We start from the raw sequence: 24,427 nt of genomic DNA, 5'->3' as shown, positions 1-24,427 counted from the left end.
CATATAGTTCTTTGAGAAATGTCTTCTCAGATCCTTTGCCCATTTTTAAATGGGATTGTCTTTTTTTATTAAAGAGCCAGAGATCTGAAGTCTTTTTGAGTTGTAAGATTTCTTCATATATTCTAGACAGAAGTCCCTTATAAGATACATGATTTGCAAATATTTTCTCCCATTCTGTGTTGTCTTTTTACTTTTTTGATATTGTCTTTTGGTACGGAAAGACACTTATTTTGATGAAGTCCAATTTATCTATTTTTTGTTTGGTTGCTTGTGCTTCTGGTAACATATCTAAGTGGGAGCCAGGTGCAGTGGCTCATGCCTGTAATCCCAGCACTTTGGGAGGCCAAGGCGGGAGGTTTGCTTGAGACCAGGAGTTCAAGACCAGCATGAGCAACATTGCAAGGTTCTATCTCTATAAAAAATTAAAATAATGATAAAAGGAGGCCAGGCGTGGTGGCTCATGCCTATAATCCCAGCATTCTGGGAGGCAGGAGGACAACTTGGGCCAGGAGTTCAAGACCAGTCTGGGCATCATGGCAAAAAAAGAAAAAAGAAAAAATAATTATCCTGGCAAGGTATGCCTGTAGTCCCAGCTACTTGGGAGGCTGAGGCGGGAGAATTGCTTGAGCCCGAGAGGTGGAGGTTGTAGTGAGCTGAGATTGAACCATTGCACTCCAGCCTGGGTGACAGGAATGAAACCCTGTCTCAAAAAATAAAAATAAAATAAGCCAGGTGTAGTGCTGCGTGCCTGTACTCCCAGCTACTCTGGAGGCTGAAGTGGGAGGATCACTTGAGCCTAGGAATTCGAGGCTGCAGTGAGCTATGATCATACCACTGCACCCCAATGTGGGCACAGAGCAAGACCCTATCTCTTAAAAAACAAACAAAGAGGGGCAGGGTGCAGTGGCTCACGCCTGTAATCCCAGCACTTTGGGAGGGTGAGGCGGGCAGATCACGAGGTCAGGAGATCGAGACCATCCTGGCTAACACGGTGAAACCCCATCTCTTTTTTTTTTTTTTTTGAAACAGAGTTTCATTCTTTTTGCCCAGACTCCCGGGTTCAAGCGATTCTCCTGCCTCAGCCTCCTGAGTAGCGGGGATTACAAGGGTGTGCCACCACACCCAGCTAATTTTTTATATTTTTAATAGAGGCGGGGTTTCACTGTGTTGGCCAGGCTGGTCTCAAACTCCTGACCTCAAGTGATCCGCCCACCTCGGCCTCCCAAAGTGCTGGGATTACAGGCGTGAACCAGCGCGCCCAGCCTCCTACATTTTCTTCTAAGAGTTTTATAGTTTTAGCTCTTACATTTAGATCTTGTTTTCATTTTGAATTAACTTTTTTGCAGGTGGTGTGATACAGCAGTCTGTGCAGAAAAAAGTTAACATAGTAGACCCTAACTGCTAACTTTATTTTTACTTTTATTTTTTATTTTGTTTGGAGACAGGGTTTTTGTCACCCAGGATGGAGTGAAGTGGCGTGATCATAGCTCACCGTAACCTTGAACTCCTGGGCTCCTCTGCCTCAGCCTCCCAATTAGCCACCACACCCAGCTACCTTTTGTACATTTTTTTGGTAGAGACGGTGTCTCACTATGTTGCCCAGTCTGGTCTCAAACTCCTCAGCTCAAATGATCTGCCCACCTTGACCTCCAGAGATACTGGGATTACAGGCGTGGGCCACTGCACCAGACCCAGGTTTATTCTTACACCAATACAACACTGTCTTAATTACTATAGCTTTGTAGTGAGCTTTTGAAAATAGGAAATGTGAATCCTCCAACTTTTTTTTTTGGAGACGGAGTCTCGCTCTGTTGCTCAGACTGGAGTGCAGTGGCACTATCTCAGCTCACTGCAAACTCCATCTTCCAGGTTCAAGTGATTCTCCTGCCTCAGCCTACCAAGTATCTGGGACTACAGGCAGGTGCCACCATGCCCGGCTAATTTTTGTATTTTTAGTAGAGATGGGGTTTCACCATGTTGGCCAGGCTGGTCTTCAACTTCTGACCTCAAGTGATCCACCCTCCTCAGCCTCCCAGCGTGCTGGGATTACGGGTGTGAGCCATCTCATCCAGCCTCTTTTTTTTTTCTTTTAATATCTAAAATCCTTTTTAGAACATCATTGCTGTTTGCCAAATAGAAGACACAGACAGCAGATGAACAGTGGAAACAGAACTCGGTGACCTGAGCCACCTAGTGGCTGGGGACCCTCCCCTCTACCTGGTGGACCAGCCTGGCGACCTCTGCCCCTCCCCGGGCCCCTGGGCCTTTGGCATGATGCTGATGGGGCGCTGTGGGCAGTGAAGTCCCTTGACTCAAAGCAGAGACTTGAATGGGTGCTGGAGAGTGGGGACAGTGGAGAGGGCGGGGAGGGGGAGAGGGCAGGGAAGGCCTGGCAGGCCCCCAGGGCTAGGGGGAGCAGTGGAAGTGGAGGAAGCCAGGAGCTGGGGAGATGGTGTCTATTTTTGCTTTCTGAAAAGGGGCGCCTAGGGGCTTGCACGCAGGTGGCAGCTGCAGCTGGGGTGGGTCACGCACTGACATCCCCGCCTGTCTTGGGAACAGCTTCCAGCAGCCGGTCCCTGAACACTCCTCCTCTCCCTCCTTGGCCTCGCTGACCTCAGAGTTGGGGACCCGGAGGCCGGCGTCGATACACTGCTGCATGGGGAACTTGGCCTTGGTGGGGTCCATCTTGCTGCATTTGCGCGTCCTTCGCATTGAAGCCCTTTTGGAGTTCCTCAGGGGGGGACTCGTCACCTCCACGGGTTCCAGGCCACCAGGGCCAAGCTGCTTCTTGAGCTCCTCCTCCTAGTACTCCTGCACCACCTGCTTTCTAGATGCGCAGCTTGGCGCAGCCCCGCACAGGCTCCGTGGAGGCTTCCAGCTCGTCCTTGAAGCTCTCCATGCACTAGCAGTCAGCCGTCTGAATCTCAGTGAAGAACTGCCAGAAGCAGGCCCGGGGGACCCCTTCCGGCTCCTGACCAACACCAGGTTGAACTGCGTGACAATTGCCTAGTGGACCACCTGCTCCGTGAGGGCACATTTCTCCTGCACCTCTAGATCAGCACACCAGATGACCAGGTAGTTGACCATCTTCTCATCAGGCTTGGTGTTCACCATGCTCCTGCTAAAGCCGTCTTTTCTTTTTTTTTTTTTTGAGACGGAGTCTTGCTCTGTCGCCCAGGCTGGTGTGCAATGGCATGATCTTGGCTCACTGCAGCCTCCGCCTCCCGGGTTCAAGCGATTCTCCTGCCTCAGCCTCCCGAGCAGCTGGGATTACAGGCGCCCACCACCACGCTCAGCTACTTTTTGTATTTTTGTAGAGACGAGGTTTCGCCATGTTGGTCAGGCTGGTCTCAAACTCCTGACCTCAAGTGATCGCCCCGCATCAGCCTCCCAAAGTGCTGGGATTACAGGTGCGAGCCACCGCACCCAGCCTGAAACTGCTTTTGCTGAGCGTGTCCACGTTCCAGGTCATGCTCTTCTTCTTGGGCATCTCCTCCAGCTTCTGCTCCCAGCTCAGCTCGTCATGTAGCCACTCCACCTCCACCCTGGCACCCTCTGACACCTCCAGCTCCTTCAGCTTCCTCTGGCACTCGGCCATCTTGCACTTGTACTCCCAGAAGCCCCTGTCCAGTTCCTCCTTCTCCTTCTGGAACTGCTCCATGAGCTCCACCCGGGCTTGGTGCTGCCAGCGGAAGAGGTTAGCCCAGTGGGTGTTGGGATGCCTCTCCTCTTCATCATCGCTCAGTGTGGCCCCACACGCTGTAGTCCAACATTTTGCCTCTGCGACCCAGCTAACTCCCTGAACAGTGGTTCTCAGTGAGGTAGTACTGCCCCCTAGGGCCATTTTGGAAGCTTGTTTGTGGGTGCTTTGATCTCACTGTGAATGTGACAATGTCCTTAGAGGGAGAGAGCAAAGCCATCCTGCCATGCACAGTATGGTCCTGGATGAAGAGAGATTCTTCTACGTTTGAGTGGTTTTTTTAATATCCCCGCCAGACATCCAACAATATGTGCTAAGAATCTAACTTCATTTTACATATGAACCCAAAGTTGCTTGTTTTGTTTTGTTTTAGATATAGAGTCTTGCTTGGTCACTCAAGCTGGAGTGCAGTGGCGCGATCTCAGCTCACTGCAACCTCCGCCTCCCAGGTTCAAGCGATTCTCCTGCCTCTGCCTCTTGAATAGCTGGGATTACAGGCATGCACCACCAAACCTAGCTAATTTTTGTATTTTTAGTAGAGACAGGGTTTCGCCATGTTGGCCAGGCTGGTCTCGAACTCCTGACCTCAGGTAATCTGCCCGCCTCAGCCTCCCAAAGTGCTGGGATTACAGGCATGAGCCACTGCGCCCAGCCTAAACCCAAAGTATTTCTTGCTTGGTTTTAATATACACTGAATTTTTCAAGAATTCGACTATCGTGTATTAGTATGAACTAAATGTTTGTGTTCTCCTGCCAAATGCATATGTTGAAGCCCTAATCCCCAATGTCATAGCATTTGAAGGTGAGAAGGTGAGGCCCTTGGAAGGTAATTGGGGCTAGATTACGTCATGAGGGTGGGAGACTTCATGATGGTATTAATGCCCTCGCAGAAAGAGAACGAGACAAGCAATCTCTTTCTCCACCAAGTGGGGATACAGCAAGAAGGCAGCTGTGAGCAAACCAGAAACAGAGCCCTCACCAGACACCAAATCGGTTTGGCCAGCACCTTAATCTTGGACTTCCCAGCCTCCAGAACTGTGAAAAATAAATATTGTTTTTTAAGCCACCCTGTTTATGGTATTTTGTTATAGCAGCCTGAGCTGACTAAAATCTCAGGTCATTGAAGGAAGATGTATTTTGCTTCGTTGGGATCTTTACCAAGAGCTGTACTTGGACAATTCCTTTACTGAAGGCAACACACACATTAAAATCCATTGCTTACCAGCTGCACTGCAGTGCCTCAGTCACCATGATTCTAAGTATAAAAATGCTAAGTATAGGCCAGGTACAGTATCTCACGCCTGTAATTTCACCACTTTGGGAGGCTGAGGCACTCAGATCACTTGAGCTCAGGAGTTCGATTCCAGCCTGGCCAACATGGTGAAACCCTGTCTCTACTAAAGATACAAAAATTAGCTTAGCATGATGGTGTGTGCCTGTAATCCCAGCTACTTTGGAGGCTGAGGCAGGAGAATCGCTTGAACCTGGGAGGCAAAGGTTGCAGCGAGCTGCACCATTGCACTCCAGCCTGGGCAACAAGAGTGAAACTCCATCTCAAAAAAAAAAAAAAAAAAAAAACTAACTGCTAGCTATATGCTATTTCAAGATGTATATAAATATCATTATTATACAGAAATATTGAAAAGCAATTAATAAAAAAAACATCAGGCCAAAACCAACTAAAATGAAGTTGGAAAGCTATATTAGTATCAGAAAAAATAGACTCACAAAAAGTATTACTGCAGATAAAGAGTGTCATCTCATAATAATAAAATAGTCCCAGCCTGGCCAACATGGTGAAACCCTGTCTCTACTAAAAAATACAAAAATTAGCTGGGTGTGTTGCCACGTTCCTGTAATCCAAGCTACTTGGAAGGCTGAGGCAGGAGAATCGCTTGAACCTTGGAGGTGGAGGTTACAGTGAGCTGAGATTGTGGCAGTGCACTCCAGCCTGGGTGACAGAGTGAGACTCCATCTCAAAAAATAAATAAAAAATAAAATAAAATATTCAATTTAACAGGGATGTATAACAAAAACTACTCTGTACCTAATAATAAAAATTTAAAACATATGATATAAATATTGAAAAAAATGTTGATACAAGCTTTATTTATAATATGGCCAGGTATGGTGGCTCACACCTGTAATCCTAGCACTTTGGGAGGCCAAGGTGGGAGGATCACCTGAGGTCAGGATTTCCAGACCAGCCTGGCCTGGTCTCTACTAAACATGGTGAAACCCCATCTCTACTAAAAATACAAAAATTAGCCAGGTGTGATAATGCATGCCTGTAATCTAAGCTAATTGGGAGGCTGAGGCACGAGAACCTCTTGAACCTGGGAGGTGGAGGTTGCAGTGAGCCAAGATCATGCCACTGCACTTCATCATGGAGGACACAGTGCGACTCCATCAAAAAAAAAAAATCTACAGGAGAATGAATACATTGTGGTATCGATCGTCATTCAATTGAAAACCATTTAGGAATTTAAAAAGAATGACTGGGCTGGGCGCGGTGACTTACGCCTGTAATTCCAGCACTTTGGGAGGCCAAGGTGGGCAGATCACCGGAGGTCAGTACTTCGAGACCAACCTGACCAACATGGAGAAAACCAGTCTCTACTAAAATTGTAAAATTAGCTAGGTGTGGTGGTGCATGCCTGTAATCCCAGCTACTCATGAGGCTGAGGCAGGAGAATCGCTTAAACCCGGGAGGCAGAGGTTGCGGTGAGCCAAGATTGCACCATTGCACTCCAGCCTGGACAACAAAAGCAAAACTCCATCTCAAAAAACAAACAAACAAACAAACAAAAAAGAATGTCCTACCATACTGGTGCACTTAACACGGATGAATCTCATACGTATTATGGTCAACAATAGAAGTCAGGTACAAAAGAGGATATGCCTTATGATTCTATTTATATGAAGCTCAAGAACCGGCAAAACTGGCCAGGCGTGGTGGCTCACGCTTGTAATCCCATGCTTTGGGAGGCTGAGGCAGGATGATTGCTTGAGGCCAGGAGTTCGAGACCAGCCTGGGAACATAGTGAGGCCCCCCATCTCTACAAAAAACAAAAACCCCACAAAAAACATTAGCTGAACTTAGTGGTGTACACCTGTGGTCCCGGCTACTTGGGAGGCTGAGACAGGAGGATCCCTTAAACCCAGGAGTTCAAGGCTGCTGCAGTGAGCTGGGATCTTGCAATTGCACACCAGCCTGGGCAAGAGAGTGAGATCTTGTCTCTAGTAAAAAAAAAAATCAAAAAACAGGCAAAACTAATAGATGATGATAGACACCAAACCAGTGATTGATTAGTGCAGCTGATTCATTTAGCTATATGTATGTTGTCTTTTAATAATTACAATAATAGGCAGAGTGTGGTGGCTTATGCCTGTAATCCCAGCATCCTGGGAGGCCGAGGCAGGCAGATCACTTGAGGCTAGGGGTTTGAGACCAGCGTGGCCAACATGGTGAAACCCTGTCTCTACTAAAAATATAAAAATTAGTTGGGTGTGGTGGTGCATGCCTGTAATCCCAGCTACTCCAGTGGCTGAGACAGGAAAATTGCTTGAGCCTTGGAGGCGGAGGTTGCAGTGAGCAGAAATCGTGCCACTGCACTCACACCTGGGCGACACAGCAAGGCTCTGTTTCCAAACGAAAAATTTATAATAATAATAAAAACATATCATTGAACATGTACTATGTGAAATGCACTGAGGGGATACTAAGACATTCCTGTCTTCAAGGTACTTGAGGTCTATTTGAGAAAATTAAACAAAGCAAAATACGATAAAATTGTGTGTATCAGAAAGTTATATTATCTGTGAATTTCATAGTCTTGTCTTTTCTTTTCTTTTCTTTTTTTTTTTTTTTGAGATGGAGTCTCGCTCTGTCGCCAGGCTGGAGTGTAGTGGCGTGATCTCGGCTCACTGCAACCTCCGCCTCCCAGGTTCAAGCGATTCTCCTGCCTCAGCCTCCCGAGTAGCTGAGACTACAGGCACGCGCTACCATTCCCAGCTAATTTTTGTATTTTTAGTAGAGTTGGGGTTTCACCATGTTGGCCAGGATGGTCTCTATCTCTTGACCTTGTGATCCTCCCACCTCGGCCTCCCAAAGTGCTGGGATTACAGGCATGAGCCACTATGCCCAGCCTGAATTTCATAGTCTTTTGAGACATTTATTTTAGAAAGGGGATATTGAAGCCAGGCACATTGGCTCACACCTGTAATTCCAACATTTTGGGAGGCCAAGGCAGGAGGATCACTTGAGCCCAGGAGTTTGAGACCAGCCTGGACAACATAGCGAGAATCCATCTCTAAAAAAATTTTAAAAATGAATCTCAGCCAGGCACGGTGGCTCACGCCTGTAATCCCAGCACTTTGGGAGGCCAAGGTGGGTGGATCACTTGAGGTCAGGAGTTCAAGACCAGCCTGACCAACATGGTGAAACTCTGTCTCTACTAAAAATGCAAAAATTAGTTGGATGTGGTGGTGCATGCCTGTAATTCCAGCTACTCACAAGGCTGAGGCAGGAGAATCGTTTGAACCCAGGAGTTGGAGGGTGCAGTGAGCCGAGATCACACCACTGCACTCCAGCCTGGGCAACAGAGCAAAACTCTATCTCAAAAAATAAAAAATAAAAATAAATAAGTCTCGTGTGGTGACGGGCGCCTGTAGTTCCAGGACAATGATTGTATCACTGCACTCCAGCCTGGGTGAAAGAGCAAGACCCTGTCTCAAAATAAATACATAAATAACAGTCCAACGTGGTGGCATGCACCTGTAGTCCCAGCTCGGGAGGCTGATATGGGAGGATCACTTGAGCTCAGGAGTTTGATGCTGCAGTGACCTATGATCACACCACTGCACTCCAGTCTGGGTGACAGAGTGACACCCTCTCTCAAATAGTAATAATAATAATTTTTAAGATTAAAAAAAGAAAGAAAAGGAAAAAATAAAAGAAAAAGGGGGGATATCAGTAGCTGGAGTTGCGTGAGTGAGGGGGAGTGTGGTACCCAGCATTTTGTCCCACAGAGGGGTTCCCGTGGCACTCCCTCCCCTTTTCCCACGCTCTGTCCTCTCCTTCCGCTCAGTTCATTCCCCTTCCGCAATAAAATAATATACTTGGAAGCATCTTCTGTGACCTGCGAGTTAGAGGACCTGGTTTCAGAATCTCATGCTGTCACAACAGAGCCCTCCCCCGCACTGCAGAGTCCTGCTATTCTCATTTGTAAAATGAGGTTAGTAATAGCTGCTTTTCCTGCCCACCTATAAGTTTTCATGAGTTTCAAGCACCTCTATGCATTTGAAATTGTTATTCAAATGCCAATTATGGTTATCATCTTCCTGCTTGCTGGCTGTGTTATTACAGACACATGAAGAGAGTCAATCTGCTGTGAGAAATACGTACGCCCACATGAACTGGAGACACCAGACTGATCAAAGCTCTTTCAGGGTGTGGTTCCCACTCTGGGACCATTAAGGACCCCATCAGAATCTGGGTATTAACAAAATTCACCTATTAAATACACCCATGTTACGTTTGTCTCCAGTCACAGAGCCTACTACACTCATAAAGGAAGAAATTATTAGGTAAATTACTAGGTTTTCTTTCCCTTTTTTTTTTTTTTTTTTTTTTTTTTTTTTTGGCGACAAGGTCTTGCTCTGTCGCCCAGGCTGGAGTGCAGTGGCAAGATCTTGGCTCACTGCAACCTCTGCCTCCCGGGTTCAAGCGATTCCCCTGCCTCAGCCTCCCAAGTAGCTGGGATTACAGGCGTGCACCACCATGCCCGGCTAATTTTTGCATTTTTAGTAGAGGTGGGGTTTCACTGTGTCAACCAGGCTGGTCTCGAGCTCCTGATCTCAGGTGATCCACCCGCCTCGGCCTCCCAAAGTGCTGGGATTACAGGTGTGAGTCACCATGCCCGACCTAGGATTTCTTTAAGTCAGCTGCCTTCATTCCCATTTTTCCTATTTACAAGACGAAGTTGAGGCCAAGCACAGTGGCTTAGTCTTGTAATCTCAGAGCTTTGGGAGGCCAATGCTAGAGAATTGCTTGAGGCCAGGAGTTCAAGATCAGCCTGGGCAATATAGTGAGACTCCATCTCTACAAAAAGTAAAAATATTAATTGGGTGTAGTGGCGTGTGCCTGTTGTCTCAGCTACTCAGGAGGCTGAAGTGGGAGGATCGCTTGAGGCCAGGAGTTTGAGGCTGCAGTGAGCCGTAATCACACCACTGCACTTCAGCCTGGGCAGCAGAAATTGCAAAAAAAAAAAAAAAAAAGAAAAAAAAAAAGGCCGGGCGCGGTGGCTCACACCTGTAATCCCAGCACTTTGGGAGGCTGAGGTGGGCGGATCACGAGGTCAGGAGATCAAGACCATCCTGGCTAACACGGTGAAACCCCATCTCTACTAAAAATACAAAAAATTAGCCGGGCGTGGTGGCAGTTGCCTGTAGTCCCAGCTACTCGGGAGGCTGAGGCAGGAGAATGGCATGAACCCGGGAGGTGGAGCTTGCAGTGAGCCAAGATCGCGCCACTGCACTCCAGCCTAGGTGATGGAGCAAGACTCCGTCTCGAAAAGAAAAAAAAAAGACTAAGTTGAATTCACTCAAAAATTGTTGGAGTCTGGCTCTAAAACAACACATCTCTCAACAGTTTAGATAGCTGTGGAATAATGTTTGGGTTGGAATGCAAACTATCGATTTGACCTTAGACAGGTCACTTGACCTTTTAGGACATCAACATCCTCCTCTCTAAAGTGGAACAGTGTGGCCTGCCTTCTGGGGTTATTATGCTTTTTTTTTTTTTTTGAGATGGAGTTTTACTCTTGTTGCCCAGGCTGGAGTGCAATGGCATGATCTCGGCTCACTGCAACCTCCACCTCCTGGGTTCAAGCAATTATCCTGCCTCAGCCTCCCAAGTAGTTGGGATTACAGGCATGTGCCACCACACCCAGCTAATTTTGTATTTTTAGCAGAGATGGGGTTTCACCATTGTTGGTCGAGCTGGTCTCGAACTCCTGACCTCAGGTGATCCACCCACCTCAGCCTCCCAGTGTGCTGGAATTACAGGCGTGAGCCACCACACCCAGCCTATTATGAATACTTTTAAAAGGCAATCAGGCTGGGTGTGGTGGCTCGTGCCTTTAATCCCAGCACTTTGGGAAGCAAAGGCAGGCGGACCACTTGAGGTCAGGAGTTCAAGGCCAGCCTGGCCAACATGGTGAGATCTCATCTCTACTAAAAGTACAAAAATTAGGTGTGGTGGCAGGCACCTGTGATCCCAGCTACTCAGGAGGCTGAGGCAGAAGTATCGCTTGAACCTAGGAGGCGGAGGTTGCAGTGAGCCAAGATTATGTCCAGCCTAGGCGACAGAGCAAGACTCTGTCTCAAAAACCAAAAAAAAGAGAATGAGACAGAGCCATATGCACTGATACAGAATGAGCTGCAAGATATATGAATAATGAAATAAGATGCAGGAAACAATGGTAGAGACAGATATGTTCCAGGTAGACGCACACACACACACACACACACACACACACACACATACCCTGATCTATATAATTCATATATATATATTGAATATATATATATATACACACACATATATATATACATACACACATACAATACATCTATCTATATCCTTTCTGTCTCTATCTAGTCATTTCTTGGTATCCTCAGGGGATTAGTTCTAGGATTCCTGGGAGATACCAAAACCTGTACATACTCAAGTCCCGCAGTTGCCCCTGTGGAACCTGTGGTTACAAAATGTGGGCCGTTGGTATACATGGGTTTCAAATCCAGTGAATACTGTTATTTTTGATTGACATTTCGTTCCAGATGTGGAACCCACCTGTATGGAGGATTGACTGTCTTTATTGAATAAAATCCACATATACGTAGACCTACACATTGTTCAAGAGTCAAATCTGTGTGTGTGTGTGTGTGTGTGTGTGTGTGTATACACAAAGAGAGATACGGAGAGAGACGGCACAAAGTGACATCTGGAAGATAACGCTATAAACTGACAATTGTGTTTGCTTCTAGAGAGAAAAGCTGATGAACATGAGGTCAGGGCAGGAAGGAAACATTTTTTCCTGTCTATTTTTTCTTCCTGTGTATTCTGTTGTACCATTTTCATTTTGTAAAAATGTACACATATTATTTAAAAATAAAGAGAGCTGGGCGTGTTGGCTCACGCCTGTAATCCTAGCATTTTGGGAGGCCGAGGCGGGTGGATCACCTGAGGTCAGGAGTTCGAGACCAGCTTGGACAACATGGTGAAACCCCCTTCTCTATTACAAATACAAAAATTAGCTGGATGTGGTGGTGCACGTCTGTAAATCCCAGCTACTTGGGAGGCTGAGGTAGGAGAATTGCTTGAAACTGGGAGGCGGAGGTTGAAGTGAGCCAAGATCATACCATTGCACTCCAGCCTGGGCAACAAGAGCAAAACTCCATCTCAAAAAAAAAAAAAAAAAAAAGATATTTATGGATTTACAGATGTACAATGAACCTTGTTTTTTTTTTTTAACTTTTTTTTTGGAGACAGAGTCTTGCTCTGTCGCTCAGGCTGGAGTGCAGTGGCACGATCTTGGCTCACTACAACCTCCACCTTCAGGGTTCAAGCAATTCTCCTGCCTCAGCCTCCTGAGTAGCTGGAATTACAGGCATCTGCCACCATGCCAGGCGAATTTTTGTATTTTTAGTAGAGATGGGGTTTCACCATGTTGGCCAGGCTGGTCTCAAATTCCTGACCTCAAGTGGTCTGCCCACCTCTGCTTCCCAAAGTGTTGGGATTACAGGCATGAACCACCATGCCCAGCCTCATGTTAAGTTTTGACGGTGCTGGGTGGGTTGTGAGTACATAGATGTCCATTGGAATAGTCTTTATTCTTGTCTGTTGAAATATTTCACAATAAAAAATAAAACGGTCAGGTGTGGTAGCTCATGCCTATAATCCCAGCACTTTGGAAGAGCATGCTCTTCCCTTCCCAGCACTTCCCTGTCCCGCTCCCATATCAAAACCACCTTGAAAAATGTAACACAGTCCCTTGCACTAAAACCTCTGCCGATGGCGGCTCCAAACCACAGGCCTATAAAGACCTGCAAGATCTAGCATCGTCTACTTTTTTTTTTTTTTTTTTTTGAGACAGAGTCTTGCTCTGTCACCCAGGCTGGAATGCAGTGGTGTGATCTCTGCTCACTGCAATCTCTTCCTCCTGGGTTCAAGTGATTCTCCAGCCTCAGCCTCCCACGTAGCTGGGATTACAGGCAGGTGACACTGTGCCAGGCTAATTTTCGTATTTTTTAGTAGACACAGGGTTTTGCCATATTGGCCAGGCTGGTCTCGAACTCCTGACCTCAGGTGATCCACCCACCTTAGCCTCCCAGAGTGTTGGAATTACAGGAGTGAGCCACTGTGCCTGGCTAGCATTGTCTACTTTTTTTTTTTTTTTTTGAGATGGAGTTTCGCTTTTGTTGTCCAGGCTGGAGTCCAATGGCTCGATCTCGGCTCACCACAACCTCCGCCTCCCGGGTTCAAGCGATTCTCCTGCCTCAGCCTCCCGAGTAGCTTGGCTTACAGGCATGCACCACCACGCCTGGCTAATTTTGTATTTTTAGTAGAGATGGGGTTTCTCCATATTGGTCAGGCTGGTCTCGAACTCCCGACCTCGGGTAATCCGCCTGCCTCGGTCTCCCAAAGTGCTAGGATTACAGGCGTGAGTGAGCCACCGCACCCGGCAGGATTATCTACTTCTATACTATTAATGCCTATTAATGCTGTAATTACACGCGTGAGCCACTGCGCCCCGCCGATCTTCGTGTTTTAAATCCCGACACCAACGCGCGGTAGGATTCGCGACGCCTGCAGCCAAGGTCTCAGCGCCCGGTTCCCTCAGGCTTGTCCCCGCCCCCTTATGGCGCGAAGGCCACTGGGAGTTGTAGTCTCCCAGTGTAGTTAGTCGGCGCTTCCCGGAAGTGACGCGAGGACCCGCCTTCTCTCTCGGCGTTTCCGCTGTCAGGGCCCTGCGGTGTGACTCGCGGGCTCAGCTGGTTGGTATTTTTTGGGCCTCGTGCTTCGTGGTGGGAGACCCAGGTCAAGGTCCGGGTGGGGCCGGTGAGGGGTTGGGCGTCGGGAGGTGTTGGCTCGGGCCTCTTCGCGTGGCCGGTGACGCCTTGGCTCCCCCGCAGGTCCGGCCGTAGCACCTCCGCGCCGTCGCCATGTCGCGGTTTTTCACCACCGGTTCGGACAGCGAGTCCGAGTCGTCCCTGTCCGGGGAGGAGCTCGTCACCAAACCTGTCGGAGGCAACTATGGCAAACAGTGAGTTGCGGGGGCTGTGGCTGTGACCATTCTGGGAGTGCGGGGTTAGGCAGGCTGTGGAACGCAGTGCACATGGGAGGGATGGAGGTGAGGGCGGGGAGAGTGGGTTTGGACAATGACCAGAGTTTGCAGGATCGGAGCGGTGTTGGAGAGAGACAGCCTTAGAGGGCTGTGATAGCCGGTAGCCACCCACCAGGCACAAGGGATAGAATCACAGAGGTTTCCCAAGCCAGATCTGTTGCATCAGCTTCTTAACTGGCCTTAAGTCTACAGCCTCTACCTGTCTCCTCTCATTTTACCGCCGAGAAGTCCTTAGTGGCTTCTCACTGCTCACAGAAGGAAATGCAAAATGCTTGATTGGTATCTGGGAGCCCCCTGATGCGACTCTGAAGTCTGGTCACCTGCTGTGTACGCAGGTGCTTAAACATTTTATATGCCTGTTCACCTCTACGTAAATACCCGTCCGCCATTTCTGTACATTAATTTTTTTTTTTTTTTTACCCTTTGGAACAATAGAATGGTTTTTCTTTGTCCTTTTTTTTTTCTTTTTTTGAGGGGTCATAGCTCACTGCTGCCTCGACCTTCAGATCTCAAGCGATCCTCCCACCTCAGCCTCTCAAGTAGATGGGACTACAGGTGCACGCCATCGCAGCAGGCTAATTGTTTTTAATTTTTTGTAGAGAAGGTGTCTCACTGTGTTGCTTAGACTGGTTCTGAACTCCTGGGCTCAAGTGAACCTCCCGCCCAGCATTCTAAAGTGTTGGGGTTACAGGAATAAGCCACTGTGCCCCACTGGAATGGTGTTTCTTAAACATCTGCCACGTTTGTGCTACTGTTTTAAAAGTATGTATTGCACATGTATATGCCAATATGCATATGGTTTCGTATCACTTCCACAGGTGGAAACCAGTGTCATTTGCCATAAAATACCAAATAATCCAAGCTGGGCAGGTGGCTCAAGCCTGTAATCCCAGCACTTTGGGAGGCTGATTACTTGAGGTCAAGAGTTTGAGACCAGCATGGCCAATAAGGTGAAACCCCGTCTCTACTAAAAATACAAAAATTAGCCGGTTGTGGTGGCACATGCCTGTAACCCCAGCAACTTAGGAGGCTGAGGCAGGAGAATCTCTTGAACCTTGGAGGCGGAGGTTGCAGTGAGCCGAGATTGCGCCACTGCACTCCAGCCTGGGCGATAAAAGCAAAACTCCACCTCAAAAAACACCGCTAAAATAATCCAAAAAATAATAAAAAGGGAAAAGAGGCAGGCAAGATGGTGCATGCCTGTAGTCCCAACTACTCTGGAGGCTGAGGTGGGAGGATCCCTTGAAACTCAGGAGTTGGAGGCTGCCTGGGCAACATAGTGAGACCTTATCTCTTAACAAACCAAAAGAGTAGAGATACTGTTGCTGACTGTGAGCCTGTGGTCTGGTCTTATTATCATAGAAAAATACTAGCAGTGGAGGTGTTAATACCATTGAGACTTTCTCCTTGCTGTTGGCCTCTCATACTTTGGGAAATGTTGCTAAGATCTAGTTTAGGTACCATCTCCCTAAAGCCTTTTCTGTTCATTATAGCTCAAGTGTCATTTTTCTCTACCTCTTTTTTTATTCATTACTTCTGTGGTGACTTGTGTCTCTATGTCATTAGTTACACAGTAAATTAGCACTTTCATTTGTTTTTGAGAGGATAGTGAATGTCATCTTTGTGTTGCTACAACACTGAGCAAAAGGCCTTACTTAGTGTACACTTAAAAGATTGAGTTGTATATGAAGTGGCCCTGAGGAGGAGTCAAAAAGAGGATGGGTGTGGTGTGGATGGCCTGGATTACTTAGTTCTACCTGTCCTGAGTAGGGAAATACGGATCTCTTGGAAAGACTGGGAAAGGAGGTTAATGGCCTCTGTTCCTTCCAAACAGGCCATTGTTGCTGAGCGAGGATGAAGAAGATACCAAGAGAGTTGTCCGCAGTGCCAAGGACAAGAGGTAAAGCCATGGCGAGGCTGGGTGATGGGAGTCTCTGGGAGCAATGAAGCTGTGGGGAGGCTGGGTGATAGGAGTCTCTGGGAGCAGTGGTGAGTTTTCCCTCGGTGGGCACATTCAATGTGGTATCGGGCTCCCAACCCAGGTTTGAGGAGCTGACCAACCTTATCCGGACCATCCGTAATGCCATGAAGATTCGTGATGTCACCAAGTGCCTGGAAGAGTTTGAGCTCCTGGGAAAAGCATATGGGAAGGCCAAAAGCATTGTGGACAAAGAAGGTGTCCCCCGGTTCTATATCCGCATCCTGGCTGACCTAGAGGACTATCTTAATGAGGTGTGATGCCTATATTTATTACCACCACTTATTCATGGTTTTGTACTTTTAGTGGTGGGACGTATAGGATCTTTTAAAAATAAGCTAACAGATGTAGTTAATAAGTAGTACCAGTGGTGTTCCAATAGCAAGACTCAAAAGTGGAGAAGAAGCCTGGAGTTTAGGAAATGTTACTTAGTTTCAAATCACTGTTCTCTGTTTCTTTCCTCTTCTTCCCTTTAGCTTTGGGAAGATAAGGAAGGGAAGAAGAAGATGAACAAGAACAATGCCAAGGCTCTGAGCACCTTGCGTCAGAAGATCCGAAAATACAACCGTGATTTCGAGTCCCATATCACAAGCTACAAGCAGGTGGGGAGGCTAGAGGCACACTTACTGAACTGGGAACAGTGACCCCGTGACTGAGGCCCAAAGATGGAATTGCTAGTGGGAGGTGTGATTGGAGCAGGAAGATGACAGAACTGTCTGGGGTGGAGGGGTGGGGTGGGCTGATGGCTGGAGAGCATCCATGATTGTTCTCTCACTTCCCTCTCTGTCCAGAACCCCGAGCAGTCTGCGGATGAAGATGCTGAGAAAAATGAGGAGGATTCAGAAGGTGAGCAAAAGAACCTTTGTTGCAAATAGGAAGTCCAGAGTTAGTGCTGCCCTTGGCCTGGTTTCTTGGCTGCCCTCTAGTCTGGCTTTTCAACATTCAGGATCTTTTTCTCCCTCCATTACCACTAGGCTCTTCAGATGAGGATGAGGATGAGGACGGAGTCAGTGCTGCAACTTTCTTGAAGAAGAAATCAGAAGCTCCTTCTGGGGAGAGTCGCAAGTTTCTCAAAAAGATGGATGTAAGAGCCAGGGTTAGATGGATGATTTCCTGCCAGAGGTAGTTCCTGAGTCCCTGGGGGAGAAAGACAAGACTCAAACCCCTAGGATTGGGAGGGGTGGAATTTAGTGGAGTTGAGAACAAGCTTCCTCTTACATCAGAGCAGTGGGCAAACAGGGATCTGGGCCCAGCTCTGCCAGGGGAAGCTGTGTGTGTTCCTGCGGCCAAATTGCAGCATCACTCTGGGACTTGATGGTGAGTCCCAGCCCTTGGTATCTTGATTCCATGAGTAGCTGCTCTTGTTCTACTCATGAAAATAAATCTCGAACATGCGTTAGTAAGGAGGAGACACCAGTCAATCTCCCTATCTTCTTGCTGATCCTCTTTTCTTCCCTCTAAGGATGAAGATGAGGACTCAGAAGATTCCGAAGATGATGAAGACTGGGACACAGGTTCCACATCTTCCGATTCAGACTCAGAGGAGGAAGAAGGGAAACAAACCGCGCTGGCCTCAAGATTTCTTAAAAAGTAAGGAAAGTAGTGGGACCTAGGGTTACACTGGAACTGGTGGAAAGCTCCTAATTGTCTGGAAGGTTATTGATTCTTCCATGGAGTCCTTTTAGGTTGGAGCAGCCAACTGTTAGCATTTTACAGTAGGATCAGAGAGTCAAGTACATTAGTTGGCTAAAGTCACGAAGCTAATGTGTCCTAAAGATGAGAATTGAAGGCTCCAGAGTCCAAATATTTACCCACAGCCTTACTCACTGCGTGTGGATTGGGTGCAAATCTCACTTTGGCACCCGATACCTGTGTGACATTGGACAAACTACTTAGCCTGTCTAATCTTCAGTTTTCTCATCTGTAAAATAAGGCAGGGAACCCTCCCTTCCAGAATAGCTGCAGGAATACAGGGAGGTGTGATGTAAGAAAGTAGTTCATCTAGGACTGACGTGTGGTGAGCCCTCAGTGTGCGTTGCTACTGTGTTACCCTTCCTGATAACTTCTTAGTACACATACAGCATACAGACTGCCGCAAGTGTTGTTCATGACCTTTACTGGGACAGTCAGAATAGGGGAGGATCCCAGTGTGGATTCTGTCTCCCAGCCTTTATCAGCTGTACGACATTGTATAAGTTACTTGACCTTAAGTCTTAGTTTCTCCCTTTGAAATAAAAGTGATACCTGCTCTTTTGTATCCCATGGGAGTGAAATCTCAAGCTCACTAAAAATAGCGCTTTTATTTATTTTTTCTTAGCCAGTTTGCGCAAACTACAGATAAAAAGTGCTTTTTTTGAGACAGGGTCTCGCTCTTCCCAGGCTGGAGTGTAGTGATGCAATCTTGGCTCACTGCAACCACAACCTCTTGGGCTCAGGTGATCTTCCCACCTCAGGCTCCTGGGTAGCTGGGACTACAGGTACACTCCAGTACATCCGGCTAATTCTTGTGTTTTTAATACAGACAAGATTTCACCATGTTACCCATGCTGATCTTGAACTCCTGGGCTTAAGCGATCCTCCCGCCTCAGCCTCCCAAAGTGCTGGGGTTATAGGCGTGAGCCACTGCACCCAGACAAATAGTACCCCTTTAATGGGAAGATTATTGCTCTCAAGGTTGCTTTCCTGTGTTTAAAAGTTGTGGTCGTGCTGCTTTAGGGAGGTAGTGAGTTTCCAGCCCTCTAGAGGTCTAGAGAGGCTGAACAACTTACTTGGTGGGCATTTTGTTGAGAAGGCCTTTTTTGTCCAGTGCTTCAGGGAACACTGGTCAAGGTCTGGGCCACATTGTCTATCACACCCCTTCTTGGAGGGTTTACAACCACCTCTGGAAAGTTCCATGAGAATAAATATACCTAACTTTGTTTTATTAACCATCTCAAAAACTTGCTTGATCATGAAACTCGTTTTTTTAACCTGTTGACATCTTACAGAACTATCAGCGTTACTATTGGTTCAGGTCTTTTATATCTACTGTACTTTGTGTTTTTGTCTTTGAATAATTGTGTATTGAAGTCTCCCATTGTGTGGACTCTGGTGTGTGATGTGCACTGCACATGTGTGTTACACAAAGGCTCCTGTCTGAGGGAGCAAATGGGCCTAAAATTAAACTTAAGACATCAAGGCTGGGCACGGTGGCTTACGCCTGTAATCCCAGCACTTTGGGAGGCCGAGGCGGGCGGATCACGAAGTCAGGAGATCGAGACCATCCTGGCTAACACAGTGAAACCCAGTCTCTACTAAAAAGACAAAAAATTAGCCAGACATGGTGGCAGGTGCCTGTAGTCCCAGCTACTCGGAAAGCTAAGGCGGGAGAATCGCTTGAACTGGGAGGCAGAGGTTGCAGTGAGCCGAGATCGTGCCACTGCACTCCAGCCTGGGCGACAGAGCAAGACTCTGTCTCAGAAAACGAAACAAAACCAAAAAAACTGTAAGACTATAAAGCTATACTTTTATAAATACAGACTCAAAAGTTCTTAACAACATAGTAGAAAACCAAACACAGCAACATACAATAAGGATTATATGGGAGCACCCCCTCCTTGCCTGTAGGGGGATGGAGGATGGGTGGGCTCATCTCCCAGAAAAGTTTAAAAAAAAAATTTAATAACCAAGTAGGATTTATCCCAATAATAGAAGGATGTTTTAATATGAAAATCAACTAATATACTATATCAATAGAATAACAGACAAAAGCCGTAGAGTCATCTCAGCAGATGCAAAAAAAAGCATTTGAAAAAAATCCTAATATTCTTTCATGATAAAAGACTGAAGCTAGGAATAGAAGGGAGCTTCCCTCTACCTGATAAAGGATGTTTATGAAAAGGACGTTTCCTGTCCTTTTATTTTTAACTCTGCCATGCTGTATGATTAAGAGTGTTTTTTGGCTGGGCGTGGTGGCTCACGCCTGTAATCCCAGCACTTTGGGAGGTGGAGGCAGGCAAATCACAAGGTCAGGAGTTCGAGACCAGCCTGGCCAACATGGTGAAACCCCATCTCTACTAAAAATACAAAAAAATTAGCCCAGTGTGGTGGCCTGTGCCTGTAGTCCCAGCTACTCATGAGGCTAAGGCAGGAGAATTGCTTGAACCCGGGAGGCGGAGGTTGCAGTGTGCCGAGATCGCACCATTGCACTTCAGCTCTGGGCAACAGAGCAAGACTCCGTCTCAGGAAAAAAAAAAAAAAAAAAAAGAGTGTCTCTTAAGCACAGCTAGGTTTTTGGTTTGTTTTTTTTTTAATCTCATAAAATCTCTGCTTTTTTTTTCTTTTATTGTGATACATAACATTTCCCATTTTAACCATTTTCAGGTATACAAATCAGTGGCATTTAGTACGTTCACATTGTGCAATGACCGCCAGAACTTGATCTCTGCTTCTCTGGCAATTTAGTTCATTTACGTTTATTATAGTTATTTACATGTATATGATGGTTATTTATATATGTGTCTACATAATTAGTTTTTATCAAGATGGGGTCTTGCCCTGTTGCCCAGGATGGTCTCGAACTCCTGGGCTCGAGTAACCCTTCTGCCTGGGCCTCCTAAAGTGCTGGGATTACAGGCGTGAGCCACTGCGCCCAGCCTATTGTGGTTATCAGTGTATTTATTCTTACCGTTTTATGATATCTTATACTTTCTGTTTATCCTCTTTATTTTAAATTTTGTAATAGCTTTATTGAGGTGTAAATGACATACAATAACTGCACTTGTTTAAAGTTTTTTTTTTTTTTTTTTTTTGAGACAGAGTCTTGCACTGTCGCCCAGGCTGGAGTGCAGTGGCGCAGTCTCGGCTCACTGCAAGCTCCACCTCCCGGGTTCACACCATTCTCCTGCCTCAGCCTCCTGAGTAGCTGGGACTACAGCCACCCGCCACCACGCCTGGCTAATTTTTTGTACTTTTAGTAGAGACAGGGTTTCACCATGTTAGCCAGGATGGTCTCGATCTCCTGACCTCGTGATCCACCCGCCTCGGCCTTCCACTAAGTGCTGGGATTACAGGCATGAGCCACCGCACCTGGCCTTAAAGTTACATTTAATAAGTTGTGACATATGTTTACACCCATAGAACTCACCACAATCAAAACATAATATCCTAAAAATTTCACACCTAAACATTTCCACCTTCCCCTTTGTAATACTTCTCCCTGCCTCAGTTTCCTCACCCTATCCCTGGGCAACCACTAATTTGCTTTCTGTCACTAGGTAAGTTAGCATTTTCTAGAATTTTATGTAAATGGAATCAACGGTATATAATTTGGAGGGGGTAGTTTCTTTCATCATAATTATTTTGAAATTCATTCTGTCTTCTAAAGATTGGGCATCTCTAATTCCAAAGTCTGAAACTTCTGGAGCACCATAAGTGGACAATTCCACATCTGACCTCATGTGACAGGTTGCAGTCAAAACTTTGTTTCATGCACAAAGTTATTTAAAATACTATGTAAAATTGCCATCAGGCTGTTTGTATAAGGTGTAGATGAAACACACAAATTTCATAGTTAGACTTGGAGCCCTTCCCAAGATACCTCATTATATATATGCAATTATTTGAAATTTGAAACACTTCTGGTTCTAAGCATTTCAGATAAGGGATATTCAGCCTGTATTTTATTTTTCTTTTATTTGTGTGTTTTTTGTTTTTGTTTTTGAGAAGGAGTCTCACTGTGTTGCCCCGGGTGGAATGCAGTGGTGCAATCCTGGCCCACTGCAACCTCTGCCTCCTGGGTTCAAGTGATTCTCAGGCCTCAGCCTCCTGGGTAGCTGGGACTACACGTGAGCACCACCGCGCCCAGCTAATTTTTATATTTTTAGTAGAGATGAGGTTTCAGCATGTTGGCCAGGCTGGTCTTGAACTCCTGACCTTAGATGATTCGCTCGCCTCAGCCTCCCAGAGTACTGGGATTACAGGCATGAGCCACCACACCTAGCCTACATGTATTTTCTCATCCTCTTTTTTTTCCCCCGTTTCTAGTTATATATATTTTCTTATTATTCATTTTGTTTTTCTCTGCTGGTTTGGGAGTTAGACATGCTATGCTTTTAGAGGTTATCCTTGAATTTTTTTTCTTTTTTTTTTTTTTTTTTTTTTTTTGAGACACTAGCCTGTTGCCGAGGCTAGAGTGCAGTGGCGCGATCTCGGCTCACTGCAAGCTCCGCCTCCCGGGTTCACACCATTCTCCTGCCTCAGCCTCCTGAGTAGCTGGGACTACAGGCACCTGCCACCATGCCCAGCTAAATTTTTTTGTATTTTTAGTAGAGACGGGGTTTCACTGTGTTAGCCAGGATGGTCTCGATCTCCTGACCTCGTGATCTGCCCACCTCAGCCTCCCAAAGTGCTGGAATTACAGGCGTGAACCACCGCACCCAGCCAAATTTTTTTTTGTTAACCTGTAAACTAACTTGTATACCTAATCAGAAAAATTTAAAATTAGTTGAATCAATGTTCTGAGGAAAACCCTTGAGAAAATAAAGTTAGAATTTCAAGTGTCAGAATCTTTTTGACATTGAGAGTTTGTGGCTTTGTAGTGTAGAAGAATAATTCACAGACACTATTTCACTTGTATAACAAGGGAGACATTTTCAGATTAATTTCCAACCGAGCAAAAGCAGGATTTATATAGGAGAAAGAGGAACAAGGAGAGAGGGCAAAACCACAGAACAGTGGATTCTGTTTGCCTGTTTTTCTGTGTAAACTCTGATATTAACTCTCCTTGAGTATGCCACCCAGGGTTGGTGGATGCTCTAGAAAACACGATAGGCCCTCTGCCAGTAAGGGTTTTCAGCAACTCCAGATTCAGCCAGTCTAAATATACCCTTTCCGTCATCAGCATTTCTCAGCCTTCATCTTTTGGTCAAAACAAGCTTGTAAAGGAGTGGGTTTATTCTGATGAGCTTCAGCCTCTTTGATGTGGGATAAGGCCATCTGTTGTCTTATGGTGATCTGAAAGTATTAGGGGGAAGTTCATCTATACCTGATGTCATGATTGACCTGTGAACTCTTTTTCTTTTTTTCTTTTTTTTTTTTTTTAGATGGAGTCTTGCTCTGTTGCCCAGGCTGGAGTGCAGTGGTGCAATCTCAGCTCACTGCAACCTCCGCCTCCCTGGTTCAAGCAGTTCTCCTCAGCCTCCCAAGTAGCTGGGATTACAGGCACGTGCCACCACGCCTGGCTAATTTTTTGTATTTTTAGTAGAGACGGGGTTTCGCCATGTTAGCCAGGATGGTCTCGATCTCCTTATCTCGTGATTGCCTGCCTCGGCTTCCCAAAGTGCTGGGATTACAGGCGTGAGCCACTGCGCCCAGCGACCTGTGAACTCTTACAGAGCTGCTGTCTACTTCTAAGAGTTACCTGATTCTGGAGGCGTTTTTTTGTTTTTGTTTTTGTTTTTTAAGTGAACCCCAGGATCTCTAGTGAGACTGAATGTCCGAGTTAGGATCCTAAGCAAGGGTATACATCTAGGGCTTTCCATCAGTAGTTGTGGTTGGGAAGGCATGGGAAAATGGTGTGGTCCTCTGCAGTGTAGTTAGGCCTGACTTCCGTTGGTGTCTCTCAATAATGAGTTTTTAGTCTCTTAACTATGTATTAAGTAGAGGTAATACTCGTTTAGAAATGTTGCTTTTATCTGTTGATTATATAGCTGAGGATATAAACATTTGTTATCTGATAATTTCTAACAAGATATGAATATACCAGAGTATAATCTGTCATAGGAGAGGTCAAGCCAAGTCTTAGGTCTTTCCGTTAGAATTTCATACAATAGTACATTTCCCTTTTGAGGTGTGTATCATACTATCTTTAGTGCTAGAAGTAATAGTTTAGCCAAGGAAGTTTAAGTTCTTTTGAAGCATTCATTTTTAAAAATAGCTTTAGTTCTTCTGATCTCAGAGCTATACAGATGGTTTGGACCAAGAGGTTTTAGTTTAATGAACATGCTTTGCATATTTGCAAAGGATTTTACCTATAAAGTGAGTCATCATTAGAGTCTTGCAGTGGTACGGGGGAAAGATCCATAAGCTTTTGTTGTTGTTGTTGTTGTTGTTGTTTTTAATAGAGACGGGCTTTTTACCTTGTCACCCAGACTGGTCTCAAACTCCTGGGCTCGAGCAATACGCCCACCTCGGCCTCCCAAAGTGCTGGGATTACAGGCTTTAGCCACCGTGCTTGGCCAGTCCATACACTTCTGTTGAGAGTTATGGCATTGGTCTTCTGGCAAGGGAAGACTTAATTTAACTGGTAAACTTATAGACTATTCCAAAAACATATTCAAACCTTTTAAGCAGTGAAAATGA

The 24,427-nt window shown here is 46.1% G+C and overlaps 1 protein-coding gene and 1 pseudogene across 6 annotated transcripts in view; one reads left to right on the top strand and one right to left on the bottom strand.

The window, feature by feature from the left end:
• Positions 1-2,524: 2,524 nt before the first annotated feature.
• On the bottom strand, positions 2,525-3,773 carry LOC129137440 (hsp90 co-chaperone Cdc37-like; annotated as a pseudogene).
• A 9,869-nt stretch (positions 3,774-13,642) lies between these two features.
• Positions 13,643-24,427, top strand: part of LOC129137434 (eukaryotic translation initiation factor 3 subunit C) — a 51,050-nt gene continuing 40,265 nt past the window's right edge. For 4 of the 6 annotated variants that reach the window (XR_008540014.2, XR_010152333.1, XR_010152332.1 and 1 more), the window contains exons 1-8: positions 13,648-13,759; positions 13,898-14,028; positions 15,944-16,009; positions 16,152-16,341; positions 16,564-16,689; positions 16,879-16,933; positions 17,062-17,171; positions 17,550-17,677. Coding sequence is in view for 2 of the 6 variants with exons in the window: in XM_054669218.2 (XP_054525193.1) it covers positions 13,928-14,028; positions 15,944-16,009; positions 16,152-16,341; positions 16,564-16,689; positions 16,879-16,933; positions 17,062-17,171; positions 17,550-17,677 (776 nt within the window). In the remaining 4 variants the exon portion in view is untranslated. Of the gene's footprint in view, positions 13,809-13,897; positions 14,029-15,943; positions 16,010-16,151; positions 16,342-16,563; positions 16,690-16,878; positions 16,934-17,061; positions 17,172-17,549; positions 17,678-24,427 lie in introns of all 6 variants that reach the window. The other 2 variants (XM_054669218.2, XM_054669219.2) reach the window with 2 other exon arrangements.

Source organism: Pan troglodytes, chromosome 18 (assembly GCF_028858775.2).
Source record: "Pan troglodytes isolate AG18354 chromosome 18, NHGRI_mPanTro3-v2.0_pri, whole genome shotgun sequence".
In the NCBI taxonomy this organism is placed as follows: domain Eukaryota; kingdom Metazoa; phylum Chordata; class Mammalia; order Primates; family Hominidae; genus Pan; species Pan troglodytes.
Note: the sequence above shows the minus strand (reverse complement) of the source record. Positions and strands in the feature narration are given on the sequence as shown.